This window comes from Geotrypetes seraphini, chromosome 1, assembly GCF_902459505.1.
Source record: "Geotrypetes seraphini chromosome 1, aGeoSer1.1, whole genome shotgun sequence".
In the NCBI taxonomy this organism is placed as follows: Eukaryota; Metazoa; Chordata; class Amphibia; order Gymnophiona; family Dermophiidae; genus Geotrypetes; species Geotrypetes seraphini.
This window is the reverse complement of record NC_047084.1, coordinates 286,136,088-286,154,163: the sequence shown is the minus strand read 5'-3', so window position 1 is coordinate 286,154,163 and position 18,076 is coordinate 286,136,088. Positions and strand designations below refer to the sequence as shown.

The 18,076-nt window shown below is 38.5% G+C and overlaps 1 protein-coding gene across 1 annotated transcript in view; it reads right to left on the bottom strand.

Moving 5' to 3' along the window:
• ATRN (attractin) overlaps positions 1-18,076 on the bottom strand; it is a 333,522-nt gene that overhangs the window by 185,606 nt on the left and 129,840 nt on the right. The window contains exons 11-12 of the mRNA XM_033953188.1: positions 10,645-10,729; positions 5,825-6,039 (exon numbers count right to left, since the gene is read on the bottom strand). Of these exons, the coding sequence (XP_033809079.1) occupies positions 5,825-6,039; positions 10,645-10,729 (300 nt within the window). The remainder of the gene's footprint in view (positions 1-5,824; positions 6,040-10,644; positions 10,730-18,076) is intronic.

Below are 18,076 nucleotides of genomic sequence, written 5' to 3'. Positions count from 1 at the left end.
TACAGGATTATCTAATAAAGAATTTATTTGATCCCAGATCGAATTCCAAAAGGCTAATATATAGGGACAGAAAAATAAAAGATGATCCAAAGTCCCTACTTCAAGCTTACAATGCCAGCATCTATTAGACATTGAACTATTTAATTTTTGTAATCTAACAGGGGTCCAAAATGCTCTATGCAAAAGAAAAAACCAAGTTTGTCTCATAGATGCTGACAGTGTACATCTTATTCTCCAAGACCAAATTTGTGGCCATTGAGATGCCAAAATTTGATGATTAATCTCAATGCTCCAAATATCCCTAAGACCATTTTTAGGTTTTTTATTAACCAATTCACTAATAACTTTATACCACTGTGCGGCCTGGTGACCCAGAAAATCTGCCTGGAAGCATAAAAATTCCATGCTGTATTGAAAATTTAAAGTTTTCCATTCAGGGAACCCTGCCTGAATGGCCTGCTTCAATTGCAACCATTTATAAAATTGTGATTTATTCAGTCCAAATTTATTTTGCAATTGTGTAAACTCAAGCATTTTTCCATTTGAAATAACATCATTTAAAGTTCGTATTCCTGCATTTAACCAATGCCTCCAGACAATCTTAGTTCCGCCAATCTGAATCTTGGAGTTTAGCCATATAGATTGATTTGTCGATTTACTAATAGGAATTTCAGTTAAATTACTTACATATCTTAGAGTTTTCCATGTATCTAATAAAAGTTTATTTTCTTTATACAATCTGGGCATCTTGATACTGAGAATGTGACAAAGATGTAAAGGAGACAGGAGTCGCCATTCCAAGTATAACCAATCTGGAGTGTATTCAATGAGATCTGGGAGGACCCAATACATACCTTGACGTAAAATATAGGCCTGATGATACCTATAGAAATTTGGGAAATTTACCCCACCCTCCTTAATTGATTTCTGTAAAGATACCAAAGCAATTCTAGGTGTTTTGCCAAGCCAAACAAACTTAATAATTATTGCATTCAATTTTTTATAAAAAGAGTTCTGAAAAAATATCGGAATCATACACATTTGATAGCAAACCACAGGCAATATCATCATTTTTATGGTTTGAACTCTTCCCCACCAAGATATATGTAATGGGTTCCATTGTTCACATAATTCCGAAACCTTTTTTAATAAAAGTTTTTCATTTTCTTTTACTGTATCTTCTATTGAATTTTTAATCCAAATTCCTAAATATTTTAATCCATCCTCTTTCCATACAAAAGGAAATGAATCAAACATAGATTTTATGCAATGCACATTAAGCGAAAGAATTTCAGATTTATTCCAATTGATTTTATATCCTGAAAACATTCCAAATCTTTCAATCAATTCTAACAAACATGGTATAGATGAACCTGGATTGCGCAAATATAATAAAATATCATCCGCATAAGCAGATAATTTGTATTCCCATTCTTTCAAGGGAATACCCTGTATCTCCCTTGTCTGATTAATAGCTATCAATAAGGGTTCTAAAACAATATCAAACAGCAAAGGAGATAATGGACATCCTTGTCTAACTCCTCTATGTAATTTAAAACTCTCAGATAAATTATTATTAATGTATAATCTTGCCATAGGGGAGCTATACAAAGTTTTAATCATTTGAACAAAACCAGGACCCACACCAAACCAATCCAAAGTCTGATACATGAATGACCATTCTACCCTATCAAAAGCTTTTTCTGCATCTAATGAAAGAGCAAAAGCTGGTTCATTCATCATTTTAGTTAAATTTTATGTATGAAATGTCAATCTTGTATTGTTAGAAGAATGTTTGTTAGCAATGAAACCTGTTTGATGTACATCAATTATGTAAGGAAGAGCCTTTGCCAATCTTAATGCCAGTGTTTTAGCCATTAATTTTCCATCAACATTAATTAATGATATTGGCCTGTAATTTGAAACCATAGTGGGATCTTTATTTGGCTTTGGCAAAACAATCACCATAGATTCTGCCATAGTACTTTTAATACAACCTTTATTAAGTTGAAACTGATATAAATTTAGTAAATAGGGTAATAAAGAATTTTGAAATGTTTTATAGAATTCCACAGTAAAACCATCCCCACCTGGAGCGGATCCAACTCTAAGAGACTTCAATGCTGTTTCTAATTCTTTTAATGATATAGGTTCTTCTAAACTTCTTTTTATATGATCAGGAAGCTTTGGACCCTCAAGAAGATTTAAAAATTCCATACCTTTTTGAACTTTATCAATAGAAGACTCGGAAGAATACAACTCTTTGTAAAAAGCCAAAAATTGATTTAAAATGTTATTAGTTTGATTATGCATATTTCCTTTCTCATCTTTTATTGCACTTATTTTTATTCTTCTCTTTTTTGCTTTAAGATAATTTGCAAGTAAACTTCCTGCCTTATTAGATTTTCCATAATACAAGGTTTGCAGAGAAAACAAATCTTTCCTTGCCATTTTTGAAGAAATTTCATTATATTTGCCTTTAGCCTTTAATAAAGTTTGCAAATTTTCGTGATTCCAATCATCTATTAATTTGGATTCCAGTAGTTTAATTTCTTTTTCCAAATCTGAAAATTGTTTAATAAGTTGTTTTTTAATATACGCAGAATAAGAAATAATATTACCTCTTATAGTAGCTTTAAATGCATCCCATAAGATTTCCGCATTAATATCTGCTGAGGTATTTATTTGGAAAAATTCCAAAATTTTTAACTTAATTTCTTCAAGAAAAGTTGAATCTGAAACCAATGTATTATCAAACCTCCATAATGATCTATTGTATTCATTATTATCTAGTGTAAGTGTAATCCACACTCCTCCATGATCAGACAAAATAATTGGATCAATGGAAGCTTGTGTCACTTGTTGCACTATGGAATTTGATACCAATATGTAATCAATTCTTGAAAAAGATTTATGAACTGGTGAGCAAAAAGAGAACTCCTGATCATTAAAATGAAGAATACGCCATATATCTTTCAAATTACAAGTATTCACCAAATTATCTAACCCTAATGATTTTATATTTTTGCTTGGTTTTTTATCCAAAAAAGGATCCATAACAGCATTAAAATCTCCAGCTACTATTAAATTAGAAGCAGCCAGTGGGAGTATTAATTTTTGTATATTAATAAAAAAATCATTTTGATTCGAGTTCGGGGCATAGATATTTAATAAAGTCAAAGTATTATTTCCCATTCTCATTTCCGCTCGTATCCATCTCCCTAAAGGATCAAAATCTATCATTTTAAATGAAGCTAAACATTTTGTGTTCGCTAATATAGCCACTCCTGCCTTTTTCCCTATTGCGGGAGCGAAAAAACAGTGTTTCACCCAATTATCTTCTAGCTTTTTGGATTCAACCACTGATAAATGTGTCTCTTGAATATAATACACATCAGCCTGTTGCCTTTTTAAAAATGCTAACATTTTTTTTCTCTTTACTGGGTGATTAAGGCCATTAACATTGAGTGAAAAAATTTTAATCTCCATCAATCCAAATAATTTTTACAAAAGTTCTTCCAATTATTATATCTGAACAAAAAACTGAAATCATTTGAAATGAATAAACACCACCTTCATTTATATCTCCCAATCCAACATCTCTACCCCAATTATCAAATCCCTTTAACCCCCCTCCCATCCCTCCCTCTCCCACCCTTAATATTGGCTGATAAAACCTGGAACTGCACATACAAGACCAAGTAAAGCTAAACTAAAAGCTCTATACAGACTTCAATTATAAAACAATATTGTATGTAATAATCATATGTATTTTTATAAATAATTTATGTAATATTCTCAAAATATTAAAAAATCAAAATAAGAAACTAAATAAAGATCTTCCACTCACATTATAAATGATAAAAAAGAATGTAAAACTCTGTCTGCTAAAAGTATCAGACTTGTAAGAAACCTATAAATGAAAATTAAGCATTAATAATATATTTTCCTTTTTTTTAAAATTATTGTTATTATTTATTTTTAAATACATATATTCCCCTTAAATATTCTCAAAGAAGCCTACTAAACCTTAAACTAGAGTCCCTTGAAAATCTTTGCTAACTGAAATCTTTTGTACTGAATTTTTATCAAAACCTCCATTAACTCATCATAACCTATGATCTAAATCTGCCACTATAAGCTCTGTATATTAATATCTTATCTTCATGAATATATTGCAATAACATATATCAGAGATTCTAATATCTTATTAAGATATGTAACAGCAAAGGAACAAATCATTTCAACTTTAAAAGTCATCCTTTGAGAAAGAGATATTAAAGGCTCACAGAGAAACAAACTGCCTTTTTCATCAACATTCCATTTCACAGTGTCCATTCAAAATAAACAGAGCCAAACTGTCAGTTAGCAGATTCTCAAATATATTAAAGATGAATAACAAATAAAATCAAATAAAAACCAAGAAGAATCAACTCCAACTCCAGGAAGTGAATAAGTCAAATTAAATTGACATCGGCTGCTCCCTTTGATTTAAAAACATTTCCAACTTCACAGGTTCATCAAAGCTCATAGTTTTGTTGTCAATAGTTATTTTCATAATCGCAGGGTATATCAGGCCAAATCTAGCTCCGATTTCTCTTAACTTCGGCCTCATGTCTAGAAATTTTTTCCTTTTATCTGCCGTTGTTTTAGCGAAATCAGGAACGATGTGGACTTTGGCATCCTGACATTTTAAATTTGCATGTTCTTTAGCCATTCTTAACACCTCTAAAACTTGCTGGTGTCTTAGCAACTTGAAAATTATAGGGCGAGGACCTTTTAAAGTATCCAGTCTTTTCACTGGTATGCGATGTGCACGTTCAACTTCTATCGGGTAATTGGATTTGAGGGGCAGGACTTTCATCAAAAAATTTTCCACAAATGAAACTGGATTATTTTTCTCCACCCCTTCCGGTACGCCCAAAAGTCTCAAATTACTCTGTCTCATGCGATTCTGGCAATCCTCAACTTCCCTGGTGAGTGTAAAGATTTTTTCTCTGTCCAGTTTATATTGCCTTTTTTCTGCTTCAAAAAAATTATTATGAGTCCCCCAAGAGTTTTGGCATTGGGTGCATCCTTCATTTTGAAATTTCCTGATGAATGTTGTATCTCACTTGAGGGGAACATTTTTTTTTTTTTTAATCCAAAACAATGGTTGGAGTTTATTGTGGGTAAGGAAGGGGGGGGGGGGCGGGAGTGACTATTGACTCAATAGTTGTACCCACAGTTTAACGAACCGGCTGCTGAAGATGGTCTTTCTTTCCTTTATTTCATCCTAATGATATTATAATTTTTTTTTCTTATTATTTGTTTCTTTGTTCTTGGATCATATAGTGGACTAAATAATGAATATTCATTTCCTAATATGATTGGTCGACAATCGACCAATTTTTTTTCTTTTTCTTCTTTATGTATTATATTTCTAATCTGTATTCAAGTAGATTTACTTGTCTTTAATTTGTAAAATTGCATAAATTAAAAAAAAAAAAAGAGAGAGAGAAATTTGTGACAGCAGAGGACTGGTGCTCTTCTTTGCTGTTCTTGCAATATTTAAACGGCTTAACTACAGTATCAATGAAATGATAATACTATAGCTCTTACTTCTCCCAAGTTCCTCTTTCTAAGTACTCTAGTCTTAATTATATGTGAACCGAGTCGAGCTCTGCTGGGCGATGACCCGGTATATAAACCTAAGATTAGATTAGAAATACAAAGCTACTCATCAGCACTTAAAATCTTTGGCTAATAGAATCAAAATGAAAAAAATGAATTAACTTTAGAAATCAGAGAGCACAAATAAGCCAAGAAAAAAACAAATACATACATGTTTTGTTTGGACAAAGAATCTGTATCTCTTCCTCAGGAGTAGCTATATCCCATGGCATGCACTGAAAAGAGCTGCTGTTCCAGACACATCGAATGCCTGGTCCTGCTGCTAAACAGGTATTCCGACTGGAAAAGGCTTCACAACTCTCTGGTGTAAAAATCAGGATATCATCAAGGAGAAGGCTGTTGAATCCTCCAAATATATACATAGTGCTAAATTAGATAAGAAATAATAATTTAATAGGAGGAAATATGTTGCATTCCTACCCATTACACTTTTTTTTTTAAACAAAACCAAGAACACAAAATATACATACTGCAAATGTATCTACAGGGAAAAGTAATGTACAAATTCATCTGCAAGACATTCCTTCCAGTGAGACACAACTCACAGAACATTGACCCACAATGAAATAAAGAAACAGTGAATGCATACAAAACAGGACTGAAATTACTTCAAGAGACTATAAAGATTTAACAAGACTTGATGCCAAAATGGTGGCAGGTCAGCATCAGCATTCTTGATGTCTTACCTGCTGCTAAGTTTGTTTCCTTATTCAAGAAGCCACATACAAAATGAAAAGCTACGGTCAGGACCGATCCCTCAACAACCAGGATGACCTCTCCTCAGCAGCAGTGAATTTTAAAATTTGTCGCTGCCCAAGTTCCAACTACAGAGTCCAGTGAGAATCCCACTGTGCTTCTGGGCAGAAGAGAACCCGAAGACTTGGGATTGGATGATCCTTTTTCACCCCCAGAGTCCAACCCTCCATCACATCCTGCTGAATCTGGGACTTTGCTGGAGTCACTCTGCAAGGAAGAGGCTTTTGGGGTGACCCTGTCTTGAGGGGTTATGATCACAGCTACAGTACAAGGAAGAATGAAAGCTGGAATTGTTCATGAATTGTGAAGCCCAGGATGGTTATGCTGGAGAGCATTTTGGAAGCTCTTTAGAAGCTGGATTCTATACTTTCCAAATCTTCTTCAGAAGTTGTGGCTCTTGTGAGTACTGTGGACAATCTTAGTAAAGTTGTGGATGGGTCTAAAGAAGAATTCACTTCTGAATTGAATTTAATCAAGGGTGATATTAAAGCACTACAAGATCTAACCTCAGAAATTATAAAAATGCTGCTAAATAGAAATCTGGAAGAGATAAAGAATTATAATCGCAGACTGAATTTCTGTCTTTTACATTTTCTGACATCTCAGGGAATTTCCCCTATGGATGCCTTTAAGCGGTACTTAACAGAGGTTTTGAAGTTTTTCTCAGACAATATTCCCCCGCTCAATCGCCTTTATTATATTTCAGTCAGGAAGCTGATGGGGAGACTGAAGTTTTGGCTTCTAAAGGAGAAGAGAATATGAATGTTTCAGAGATACTTGAGACTTTTCTACCTGAGACTTCTGAAGGAGCTACTTTAATATTGTGCTTAGTCTTTGAACAAGATGTGGATGCTACAATGAGACTATTTTCAAATTTCCCATGTATTTTGTGGAAAATAGATTCTGCATGTTCCTGGACATTACAAGACACACAGGAAAGGAGGAAACATTTTTTGGCCCAAGTCTGCAGCACTAGGTGCTTCATTTTTGCTTGCATATCCTTGTAAATGCGTGATACATATATCTGTCTCTCCAAATCAACTCAAAGTTCTTCTGGATATGAAGTTGGTTACTGTTGCCAGTTAATTTTAAACGGTGGACATACAGGAATTGTGGGACTTATTGTTAGGCCTTTTGCATAACATATTTTCTATATTTATCTTTTGATCCTTTCAGGTTCATCCCCCTCCCCCCCATATTGTGGTCTAAGGAAGATAAAGGCTTTTTTCTCCTTTTTAAAAAAAAATTAATTTCCCGTATAATATTCGTTTCTGTTTTACTAAAGCAAGAAATATTCTTGTAAAGTTGTTGGAAATTAATAAATAAATAATTTAGAACAAAAACAAAGGATTCCAAGGTTAAGTCAGCCTCCAAGACAATTTTAAAATTGGTGGTTTTCTTCTACTGATGCCTAACTTACACATACACACACCCTTTTACAAAACCATGAAAACGGATTTTAGCACAGGCCGGAGCGCTCACAGGAACTCTATGAGCGTCAGGAGCAGTGCAGAGCATTCAGTACTCCAGCCTGCACTAATTGCTTAATTGTATAGAATTACATGTTATGTTTTATTATGCATAATGATTTTTCTGTGTGTTTATTCTGCATTATGATGTTATAATTTATTGTTCCTCTCTTAGAATATTAGTGAATTTCATGAAAAATAAGTATTCAGTAGTAATTAATAAATAATACATAAGAGCCTTACTGGGTCAGACCAATGGTCCATCAAGTCCAGTAGCCTGTTCTAACAGTGGCCAATCCAGGTCACTAGTACCTGGCCAAAACCCAAAGAGTAGCAATATTCCATGCTACCGATACAGGGCAAGCAGTGGCTTCCCCCCATTTCTTTCTCAATAACAGACTATTGGTTTTAGAAGTATTTCCCTGTAACTTCATCGAGTGTCCCCCTAGTCTTTGTAATTTTTGATGGAGGTTGTGGTAAGAGTGGATAACGTAGCCAGTTTTAAGAAGGGTTTAGACAATTTTTGGGAGGAAAAGTCCATAGTCTGTTATTGAGAAAGCATGGAATATTGCTACTCCTTTGGTTTTGGCCAGGTACTAGTGACCTGGATTGGCCACCGTGAGAACGGACCACTGGACTTGATGGACCATTGGTCTGACCCAGTAAGACTATTCTTATGTTCTCTTATAATGTGTTCCAGAGCATAACTATTCTCTAAGTGAAAAAATATATTCACCTATTGGTTTTAAAAGTATTTCCCAGTAACTTCAAAGAGTGTCCCCTAGTCTTTGTAATTTCTGAAGGAGTGAAAAATTGATCCACTTGAACCCGTTCTACTCCACTCAGAATTTGTAGACTTCAATCTATCTCCCCTCAGCCGTCTCTTTTCCAAGCTGAAGAGCCCTAACCTTTTTAATCTTTCCTCATACAAGAGGAGTTCCATCCCCTTTTATCATCTTGGTTGCTCTTCTTTGAACATTTTCTAGTGCCGCTTTATCTTTTTTGAGACAAGAAGACCAGAAATGAACACAATACTCCATTTGAGGTCGCACAATGGAACAATTCAGAGGCATTATAACATTCTTAATCTTGTTTACCATTCCTTTTTTAATAATTCCTAGTATCTTGTTTGTTTTTTTGGCCGCTGCCGCACACTAGGCAGAAGGTTTCATCGTATTGTCTACAATGACACCCAGATCCTTTTTTGGGGCATTAAACCCCAATGTGAACCCTCACATCCTGTATCTGTGATTTGGGTTATTCTTCCCAATATGTATTACTTTGCATTTGTCCACATTAAATTTCATCTGCCACTTGAATACCTAGTCTTCTAATTTCCTAAGGTCTGCCTGCAATTTTTCACAATCCACATGCGTTTTAATAACTTTGAACAGTTTAGTGTCATCTGCAAATTTAATCACCTCACTCGTCGTTCCAATTTCCAGAGGTTATCTCTGCCACAAATTCCTTCATCTCAATGAAGAGGAAATAGGTAGGTCAGACATACAATCCACCCTTAAAGCAAACCCCATCAAACTTATATGAAATCTAGAAGCATGTATAACAAGGGAAAAAGGAAAAACCCACAAGAGAAATAAAATGTTCTACCCATCTTCTATTATCCCGATATCCCACCTAAAGGAACACAACCATATTAAAGATGAATTCAACCGTATTAAAGATGAATTCAACATGCATGTAAAGAGGTACAGTAGTACCTTGGTTTGCGAACATAATTCGTTCTGGAAGCATGCTTGTAATCTATATCACTCGTATATCAAAGTGAATTTCCCCATAAGAAATAATGGAAACTTGAATATAAAATATACTGTACATACTTGTATTGCAATACCTCATTTGTTTAGAACAGTCACGACACTCCCACAGCATATTGAGATTAGGTGAGAACTCAGGGAATTGGGTAGGACTATGTAGACTTTGAGCAGAATGAATAGGGGTTCAGGGACTGCAACAGTGAAGGCAAGGTCGGGATGTATTGGGCTAGGCTATATTGTACTGCGGGTAAATTGTGTGTGCACGTTGTGCGTGCTTGTATTACGCTTAATTGCTGCATTCAGATGCACTCAACGATGCGATGCACATATGTTGTGCGTACTGTGATGACGTGGCACATGTCAAACTGCTCATATTGCAAGACAATGCTCGTTGATCAAGTTAAAATTTTATCAAACGTTTTGCTCATCTTGCAAAACTCTCACAAACCACATTACTCGCAATCCAAGGTTTTACTGTACTCTCCTTTGCTCCAACTCAGATAAGACTAGTTTCCAGAGTGCATCTTATGGCAACCTCAGCAAATCCATGGAGGCTGGAGGGGTAGTGGGGAAGAGACATCAAGGACAAACAGCAGATGTGGATGTATATATTGGTCAAATACCAGTCTAACCTCACAAAATGGTACATCCTGAGAGATATCCTGGAACCTACTGTGAAATGTCAACATAGCTGCAAACACTGGAGATAGCAAATTTTTTAAAAAGCTGTTTGCCAATACAAATGGTGATTCAGTTTTATAGCCTCTATGCTAGTGGTGTTAAGTCCATGACCTGTACAAACTAAGTGCTCATACATTCTTTATCATCACAGTTAATAGTTTCACTTTGCATGTATTTCTTCTCTAATATACAGCAATAACTAATGAATTTTGATATCTCAAATGCCACTAAGATAGATTTGCATTAAACAAATTAACAAAAAAATATACCTTAAGCATTTCTCATCTTACCTATTTTTTAATACAGCAGAATGTCCAAATCTGTTGACATCATTATAGAGATCAGGTTTTGGAAGCACTGACCAATGATCACAAGCTAGAATTGAGAGAAAAGAAAACCAAAAATTAAATCAGTCTTTTTTTTTTTTTTTTTTAGAGAAAACAACATTAACTACAATAAAAAAAAAGTAACATACGTTCTCTCACTAGGAATACAAATACACCATTTAGTTATTTCATTCATTTTGTATACCATTCTCCCAAAAGAGCTCACAACAGGTTACAGGATAAACATGCATAATATACAGTTTACAGGTTACAATTTGCAGGTTACAATTTGCCATAGTTACAGTACAAGTTTTTATCCTAACTGGAAGCATACTAGAGATCTAATATCAATATACATAATATGCAGTTTACAGGTTCGATTTACCATAGTTACAGTTCAAGTACAAGTTTTTATCCTAACACAACATATACCGATGATGTAGTACCAATATACATTTCCTTGTAATTCATCGGTCATGGGCAGGGGAGTTAGGTGAAGAGGTATGTTTTTACTGCTTTCCTAAAGTTCAGTTCTTTAGGAGATCGGATTAGTGAGGGCTATTGATTCCAGTGGCTTGGTATGAAGTGGGAGTAGGGACATTGTTTGGCGTATGGTTTTTACACAAAAACTGTACAGCCAATATATAATAATAACAGCTTATATACCGCAATACCGTGAATAGACTTTCTCCTTAAACAAAAAACAGTGTTTGGAGTGCAATAAACCTTTTAATTGCACCTAGTACTTCTGGCAGAATTCTGTGCAAAATTTTGAAAATTCTGCAGTTTATTTGTACTGTTTTATGTAGAATTTGAAAGTGCTTTCAACTCCTAACTCCTTTCACCTTGGGTTACATAAGAACATAAGCAGTGCCTCCGCCAGGTCAGACCATAGGTCCATCCTGCCCAGCAGTCCGCTCCCGCAGCGGCCCAAACAGGTCACGACCTGTCTGAATCACCAGAAGGGGCCCCCTTGCCACCTTGGTTTCCCTTTGAGTCCTATCTTCCCATCGAAGTCCTAACCCTCCGGACTTGCACATGCACGACCTGGTTAGCTTTCTATATCTGTGTTACATCCCAGCACCTCTCTCAGTATCCCACGATCCCTTTATCCCTCAGGAATCCGTCCAATCCCTGTTTGAATCCTTGTTCCGTATTCTGCCTGATCACTTCCTCCGGTAGCTCATTCCAAGTGTCTACGACCCTTTGTGTGAAAAAAAACTTCCTTGCATTTGTTTTGAACCTATCTCCCTTCAGTTTCTCCGAATGCCCCCTCGTACCTGTTGTCCCCTTCAGCCTGAAGAATCTGTCCCTATCCACCCTCTCTATGCCCCTCATGATCCTGAAGGTCTCTATCATATCTCCCCTGAGCCTCCTTTTTTCCAGAGAGAAGAGCCCCAGCCTATCCAACCTCTCGGCGTATGGGCAGTGTTCCAGCCCTCTTACCAGTTTTGTTGCTCTCCTTTGGACTCTCTCAAGTACCGCCATGTCCTTCTTGAGGTACAGCGACCAATATTGAACGCAGTACTCCAGATGCGGACGCACCATCGCTCGATACAATGGCATGATGACTTCCCGTGTCCTGGTTGTTATGCCCCTCTTTATGATGCCCAGCATCCTGTTGGCTTTTTTCGAGGCTGCTGCGCACTGTGCAGATGGCTTCAGTGATGCATCCACCAGCACACCCAAGTCTCTCTCTAGACTGCTGTCTCCCAACAATGCCCCCCCCAATTTGTAGTTGAACAACGGGTTCTTTTTCCCTATATGCATGACCTTGCATTTTTCCACGTTAAAGCACATTTGCCATTTGTTTGCCCAGTCTTCCAGCTTGTCCAGGTCCCTTTGCAGGTCCTCACACTCCTCCCTGGATCTAACTCTGCCGCACATTTTGGTATCGTCTGCAAATTTTATAACCTCGCACTTTGCCTCCTTTTCCAGGTCATTGATAAATATGTTGAAGAGTAACGGCCCCAGCACCGATCCCTGTGGCACACCGCTCGTGACTCCCCGCCAGTCAGAATATTGTCCCTTTACTCCGACCCTCTGCAGTCTACCCGACAACCAGTGCTCGATCCATCTGTGCACATCCCCTCCCACCCCGTGGTTCCACAGCTTCCTAAGCAGCCTTTCATGTGGCACCTTGTTGAAAGCCTTTTGAAAATTGAGGTAAATGATGTCTATGGGTTCCCCATTGTCCACCCGACTGCTTATGCCCTCAAAGAAGTACAGAAGGTTCATTAAGCATGACCTTCCCTTACAGAATCCGTGCTGGCTTGTTCTCAGTAGGCCATTTCTCTCGATGTGCTCGCAAATACCATCCTTGATCATAGCTTCCACCATCTTCCCTATTATTGAAGTCAGGCTCACCGGCCTGTAGTTCCCGGGGTCACCCCTCGATCCCTTCTTGAAGATAGGTGTGACATTCGCCAGTTTCCAGTCCTCTGGTACCTCTCCAGTTTTCAAGGATAGGTTGCAAACATGCTGGATTGTGCCCGCTATTTCTTGTCTTAGTTCCTTCAGAACCCTTGGGTGGATCCCGTCTGGGCCCGGCGATTTGCCGCATTTTAACCTGTCTATCTGTTTGAGGACATCCTCCTTACTTACCTCTATGTGTTCCAATTTTTCAGCCTGTTTCCCCACTTATGAGCTCCTCTGAGTCCGGTATGTTAGATGTGTCTTCTCTCGTGAAAACCGATGAGAAGAACGTGTTCAACCTCTCAGCTACCTCTTTATCCTCCTTAATCACTCCCTTCCTATCCCCATCGTCCAACGGCCCTACCTCCTCTCTCGCTGGTCGCTTCCCCTTTACGTAACTGAAGAATGCCTTGAAGTTTTTCGCCTCCCTGGCCAGCCCCTCCTCATAGTTCCCTTTTGCTTTTCTAACCTCTCGGTGGCATTCCTTTTGGCATTTCCTGTGCGCCTGGTGATTTTCCTCCGTTGGGTCCTTTTTCCATCTCCGGAAGGATACTTTTTTGTCATTTATTGCCCTCTTTGCTTCTGTTGAGATCCAAACCAGGGTCCTTTGACTGCTTGTTCTTGCCGCCTTTCCTGAAACTGGGGACGTACATTCTTTGTGCTTCCTGCAGGGTGTCCCTGAATAGGGTCCAGGCGCTTCCTACAGTCTCCATCCTAAGGATGTTTCTGAGCTTTCTCCCCACCATTTCCCTCATAGCAGCATAGTTCCCTTTCCTGAAGTTGAGCATCACTAACCCTCTATGACATGTCTGTCTGTCCAAGTTAGATTGTAAGTTCTTCCGAGCAGGGACTGTCTATAAATGTCAAAATGTACAGCGCTGTATATGCCTTTCAGCAATATATAAGTGATAAGTAGTAGTAGTAGAATTACCCCATCATAAGGCCTGAAATCCCTTCATGCCTTTACCTTTCTCTGGCTCCAGTCTCCTCAGTTCCCTCTTTCACTCCAGATACAGTTCTGTCCTCTTCTAAATCTCAAAATGACCCATAATTTTGTCTGCTCCTAAAATCTTCTCCAACATACAATATCCCAACCTCTCATTCTTTCTTTCTCCTCACTTCCCCAACTATCAATGCATTCTCTCTCTCTCCTCCCCATGACAAGCCTTCAGTTTGCTGCTCCCACCCCATGGCACATTCACCCTTTTACTCTGCCCCCACTGCTTCCCTATAAGATTGGATGCTTCCTGGATCTTGGAATGTCTACTGTAGTCATCTCACTATACATTGAACTAGTAGTTCAAATATAGCGCCATCAACTGCTTATCTTTGGTCTGTCTGACTTTGGCATAGGGGAGACTGTCAGTGGATTTAAAACATAACTTTAAGTATGTTCCTTATCTATAACCTTCATCTCTACTTCACTTTTCTGCAATGGCTCAAAGGGTCCTGTATTAGGCTACTTTTATAGTGCTACTAGCAATTTTAATATTAGAGTAAGGCCTAAGCAGCTTGTATTATGAAGATCTATAAGAAGGGGCTTATATATCAACATCACCACCACCCTTCTCTGGCATAAAAAAGGGAAGGAGAGTATCAGGTATAGTTAATCAAAACTGCTTTCTGAGTAGCAGGACCTATGCTGTTGAACACACTATCAGGTCACATATGTTTATGTGAGAATGCTTCACAATTTAAGATATTACTGAAGGGATATGGGTGGGTAATATTTAATCAAATCCTATAATGTATAAGAATATATAAATATTTTTGATGTATTAGGGATGGAACTTTTGTAAAGGGCAACAAGAAGGTATCCGCTCAAACTCAAGGGTGGGAAATTTCATGGTGACATCAGGAAGTACTTCTTCACCGAAAGCGTGATTGACCATTGAAATGGCCTTCCACATCAGGTAGTTGAGGCCAGCAACATGCTCCACCTCAAGAATTGATGGGATAAACATGTGAGTTCACTTTGGGAAATTGCTTAGAGGGAGTGTTCTTTTAAGGGGAGGGTTCTTTTGAGTCAGCAGACATATTGGGCTGACGGCCCTTTTCTTCCGTCATACTCTATGTTTCTATGTTTCTTCTGACCTGGGTGAGTGGCTGCGAATAAGCTGTATCAGATAACAGGACTGGCCTCGCCTTACCCCCAGACCTTATCAACTGCCCTCATCCTCCGCCCTGAGTCCCAAGCCCCAGGCAGGAGGGCTTGTCACTGTACTGCTGCCAGTTACATGATTGTAAAACTACCCCCCCCCCCCATGCCTGGCATTGTTACTACAGTATATCCATCACCTCTATCAGTACCGTTGTTTTCTCGTTTGAGGTTTGTTTGTATATGATAAGATGTAGTGCTGTATGTTGACTGGAGAAATGATCTTTGGATACAATACAATCTGCTATAAACCGCTATAGAGGTGACATTTTTTTTTTTTTTTAAAGCTGCATCTGTAATGCTCTGACATATATACATATATACTTTTGTACAGTTGCTCATGGCAGGGATGGTGGCTATCCAAGTTAGAAAGTGTACAGGGCAGGATGGTGGGACAGGGTATACCATTTGGTTCAGAATTGTTTTTCTTGGGTTTTCCTCTTCTACATGAAGTGTGTCTTATACAGCTAAAAATACGGTAACTTGCAGGCCAGCAGGGCAAATCCTAAAGGACTTTAAATAGCAGCGACATTGTTGGCAGGCATCGTTCAGAAACAAAGTAACAGTTAAACTTTCTAATGTAACAACTTCACTGTTACAAAAAATAAAAAGTCACAAAAAATAAAAAACCACTTAGCTTGAATTTATAGAGGTTGTTGAACCGATTCCAAAAGAAGATAGAAAATCTTTGCCGTGCCATTTGGAACTCTGCTATCGCAATGTTAGCACTTAATGCAATCCTACGGGACCCATTTCGCCAATCTGGCTTCAATCTGACTGCAGTCTTCCTTCTGTGCTATTTCTTTTAATGTAGGAAAGGAGAATCTGCACTTTAATACACTGGGAAGTTGGGGTAGAGACCTGGGGGGGGCCAAGTGTAACCCCTAAAGCTGGCACTGCTCATCCAGAGCACTCCTCAGCTCAACTGAACTAGGCCAGCCCAGGAGCAAAGTACCAGAAAACATAACAGCTCATCCAGAGTACACTAATTGACCAGCAGGCTTGAAAATGACACAGTAACAGAATTCATCACCATTCCCGTCCCCACGTTTCTCTCATCTATTATGTTTCTTTGAATAATGTGGGGGTAATTTCCTCCTTGAAATGGGCTATATACCTTGCATTTCTTTTGAATGAATATGTATAGATTTTATGTTATAATAGAGACAAAGTAGAGAGCCTGAACTGCAGCGCATGCTACAATCACCCTTTAGGGGGGTCCTGGAATAAGTGGAATATATAGATGCTACAAAGGTGGTACAGCACCTCATTGAGGAGCTGCTGGCAAAGAATAATGCCAGCCCAATGGAGGCAGATGCTGCCATAGAGACAGCACACAAGCTGGGAAGCACCCCCTACCCAAATTTGCTGAAGAATATTATAGCCTGTTTATATAGCTAAACAGATAGCACAGTTACTTACCATTAACAGGGGTTATTCAGGGACAGCAGGCAGATATTCTCACATATGGGTGATGTCATCCACGAAGCCCCAGTACGGACAGCATTAAAAGTGTAGTATCACTAAGTTTTTAGAAACTTCACAACTGCCCACACGACATAGGCTCGTGATTCCTCAGTTCCATAAGCAAGCTAAAAAGCCAACCAGAGGAGGTGGGTGGGTTGTGAGAATATCTGCCTCCTGTCCCTGGATAACACCTGTTACAGTAAGTAAAGTACAGTTACTTACTGTAACAGGTGTTATCCAGGGACAGCAGGCAGATATTCTCACTGATGGGTGACGGCACCGACGGAGCCCCGGTATGGACACTTCAAGAACTTGAAAAAGTTCTTGACGCCCGCACCGCATGCGCGAGTGTCTTCCTGCCTGATGTAGGCGCGCAGTCCCTCAGTTAAGATAAGCTAGCTAAGAAGCCAACCCGGGGAGGTGGGTGGGTTGTGAGAATATCTGCCTGCTGTCCCTAGATAACACCTGTTAAGGTAAGTAACTGTGCTTTATCCCAGGACAAGCAGGCAGTATATTCTCACTGATGGGTGACCTCCAAGCTAACAGAGATGGGATGGTGGGAGAGTTGGCAAAAGAAATACAATTGGAAATACAATGGAAGTGCCCATTCCATCTGGAGAAAAAAACCAGACAATAGTGAGAAGTGAAGGAATGAACTGAGGACCAGGTGGCAGCTGTACAGAGTTCCTCAGTAATGTAACTATAAGGAAAAACAACAAAAGCTGCCAGAACTCAAACTTAGGGACTGAGACACGATATCCCCATGCCAGGCCAGTCTGAGTAAAGAAGAACGAGACAGAGGCAATCAGACAAGTGAAAATCATTCCCATGAATATAGGATATCCAAACTGAGTTGAATCAAAAGAAAGGTTGGGATAAAATCACTGCGGCTCTGACCTGCGTAACAAGGAGGACAAAAAACCACTTATAGGACAAAACATATAAAGTCAGGATCCTTGTAGGAAAAACGAGGTGCAGGAAACAACACAGACAGAAGAACTGACTGAGCGAAATGAAAATCGTAGAAGATACTGTGGACATGAACACACAATCACCTTGGTTTGATGAAAGACTGATAAGGATGAAGCTGCTAGCAGGGCATGAAACTCACTGATCCCCCTGGAAGAGGTGAGAGACATAGGGGAAAACCAATTTCCAGGTAATAAACTCAAGTGGAGCTGACGCCATTATTATAAATGGTAGCATCAACAACCAGGAAAGAACCACAGGAATAGTCCAGATGACAGAAGAAAGAATGAGGTGTAGTTACACACATGAAAAAACCCCTGTCATGAGCCTGGGAACCAGAGAAGAAATCAGAAAGAGGTTGCTCCTCGACAGATCAAGGGAAAAAAT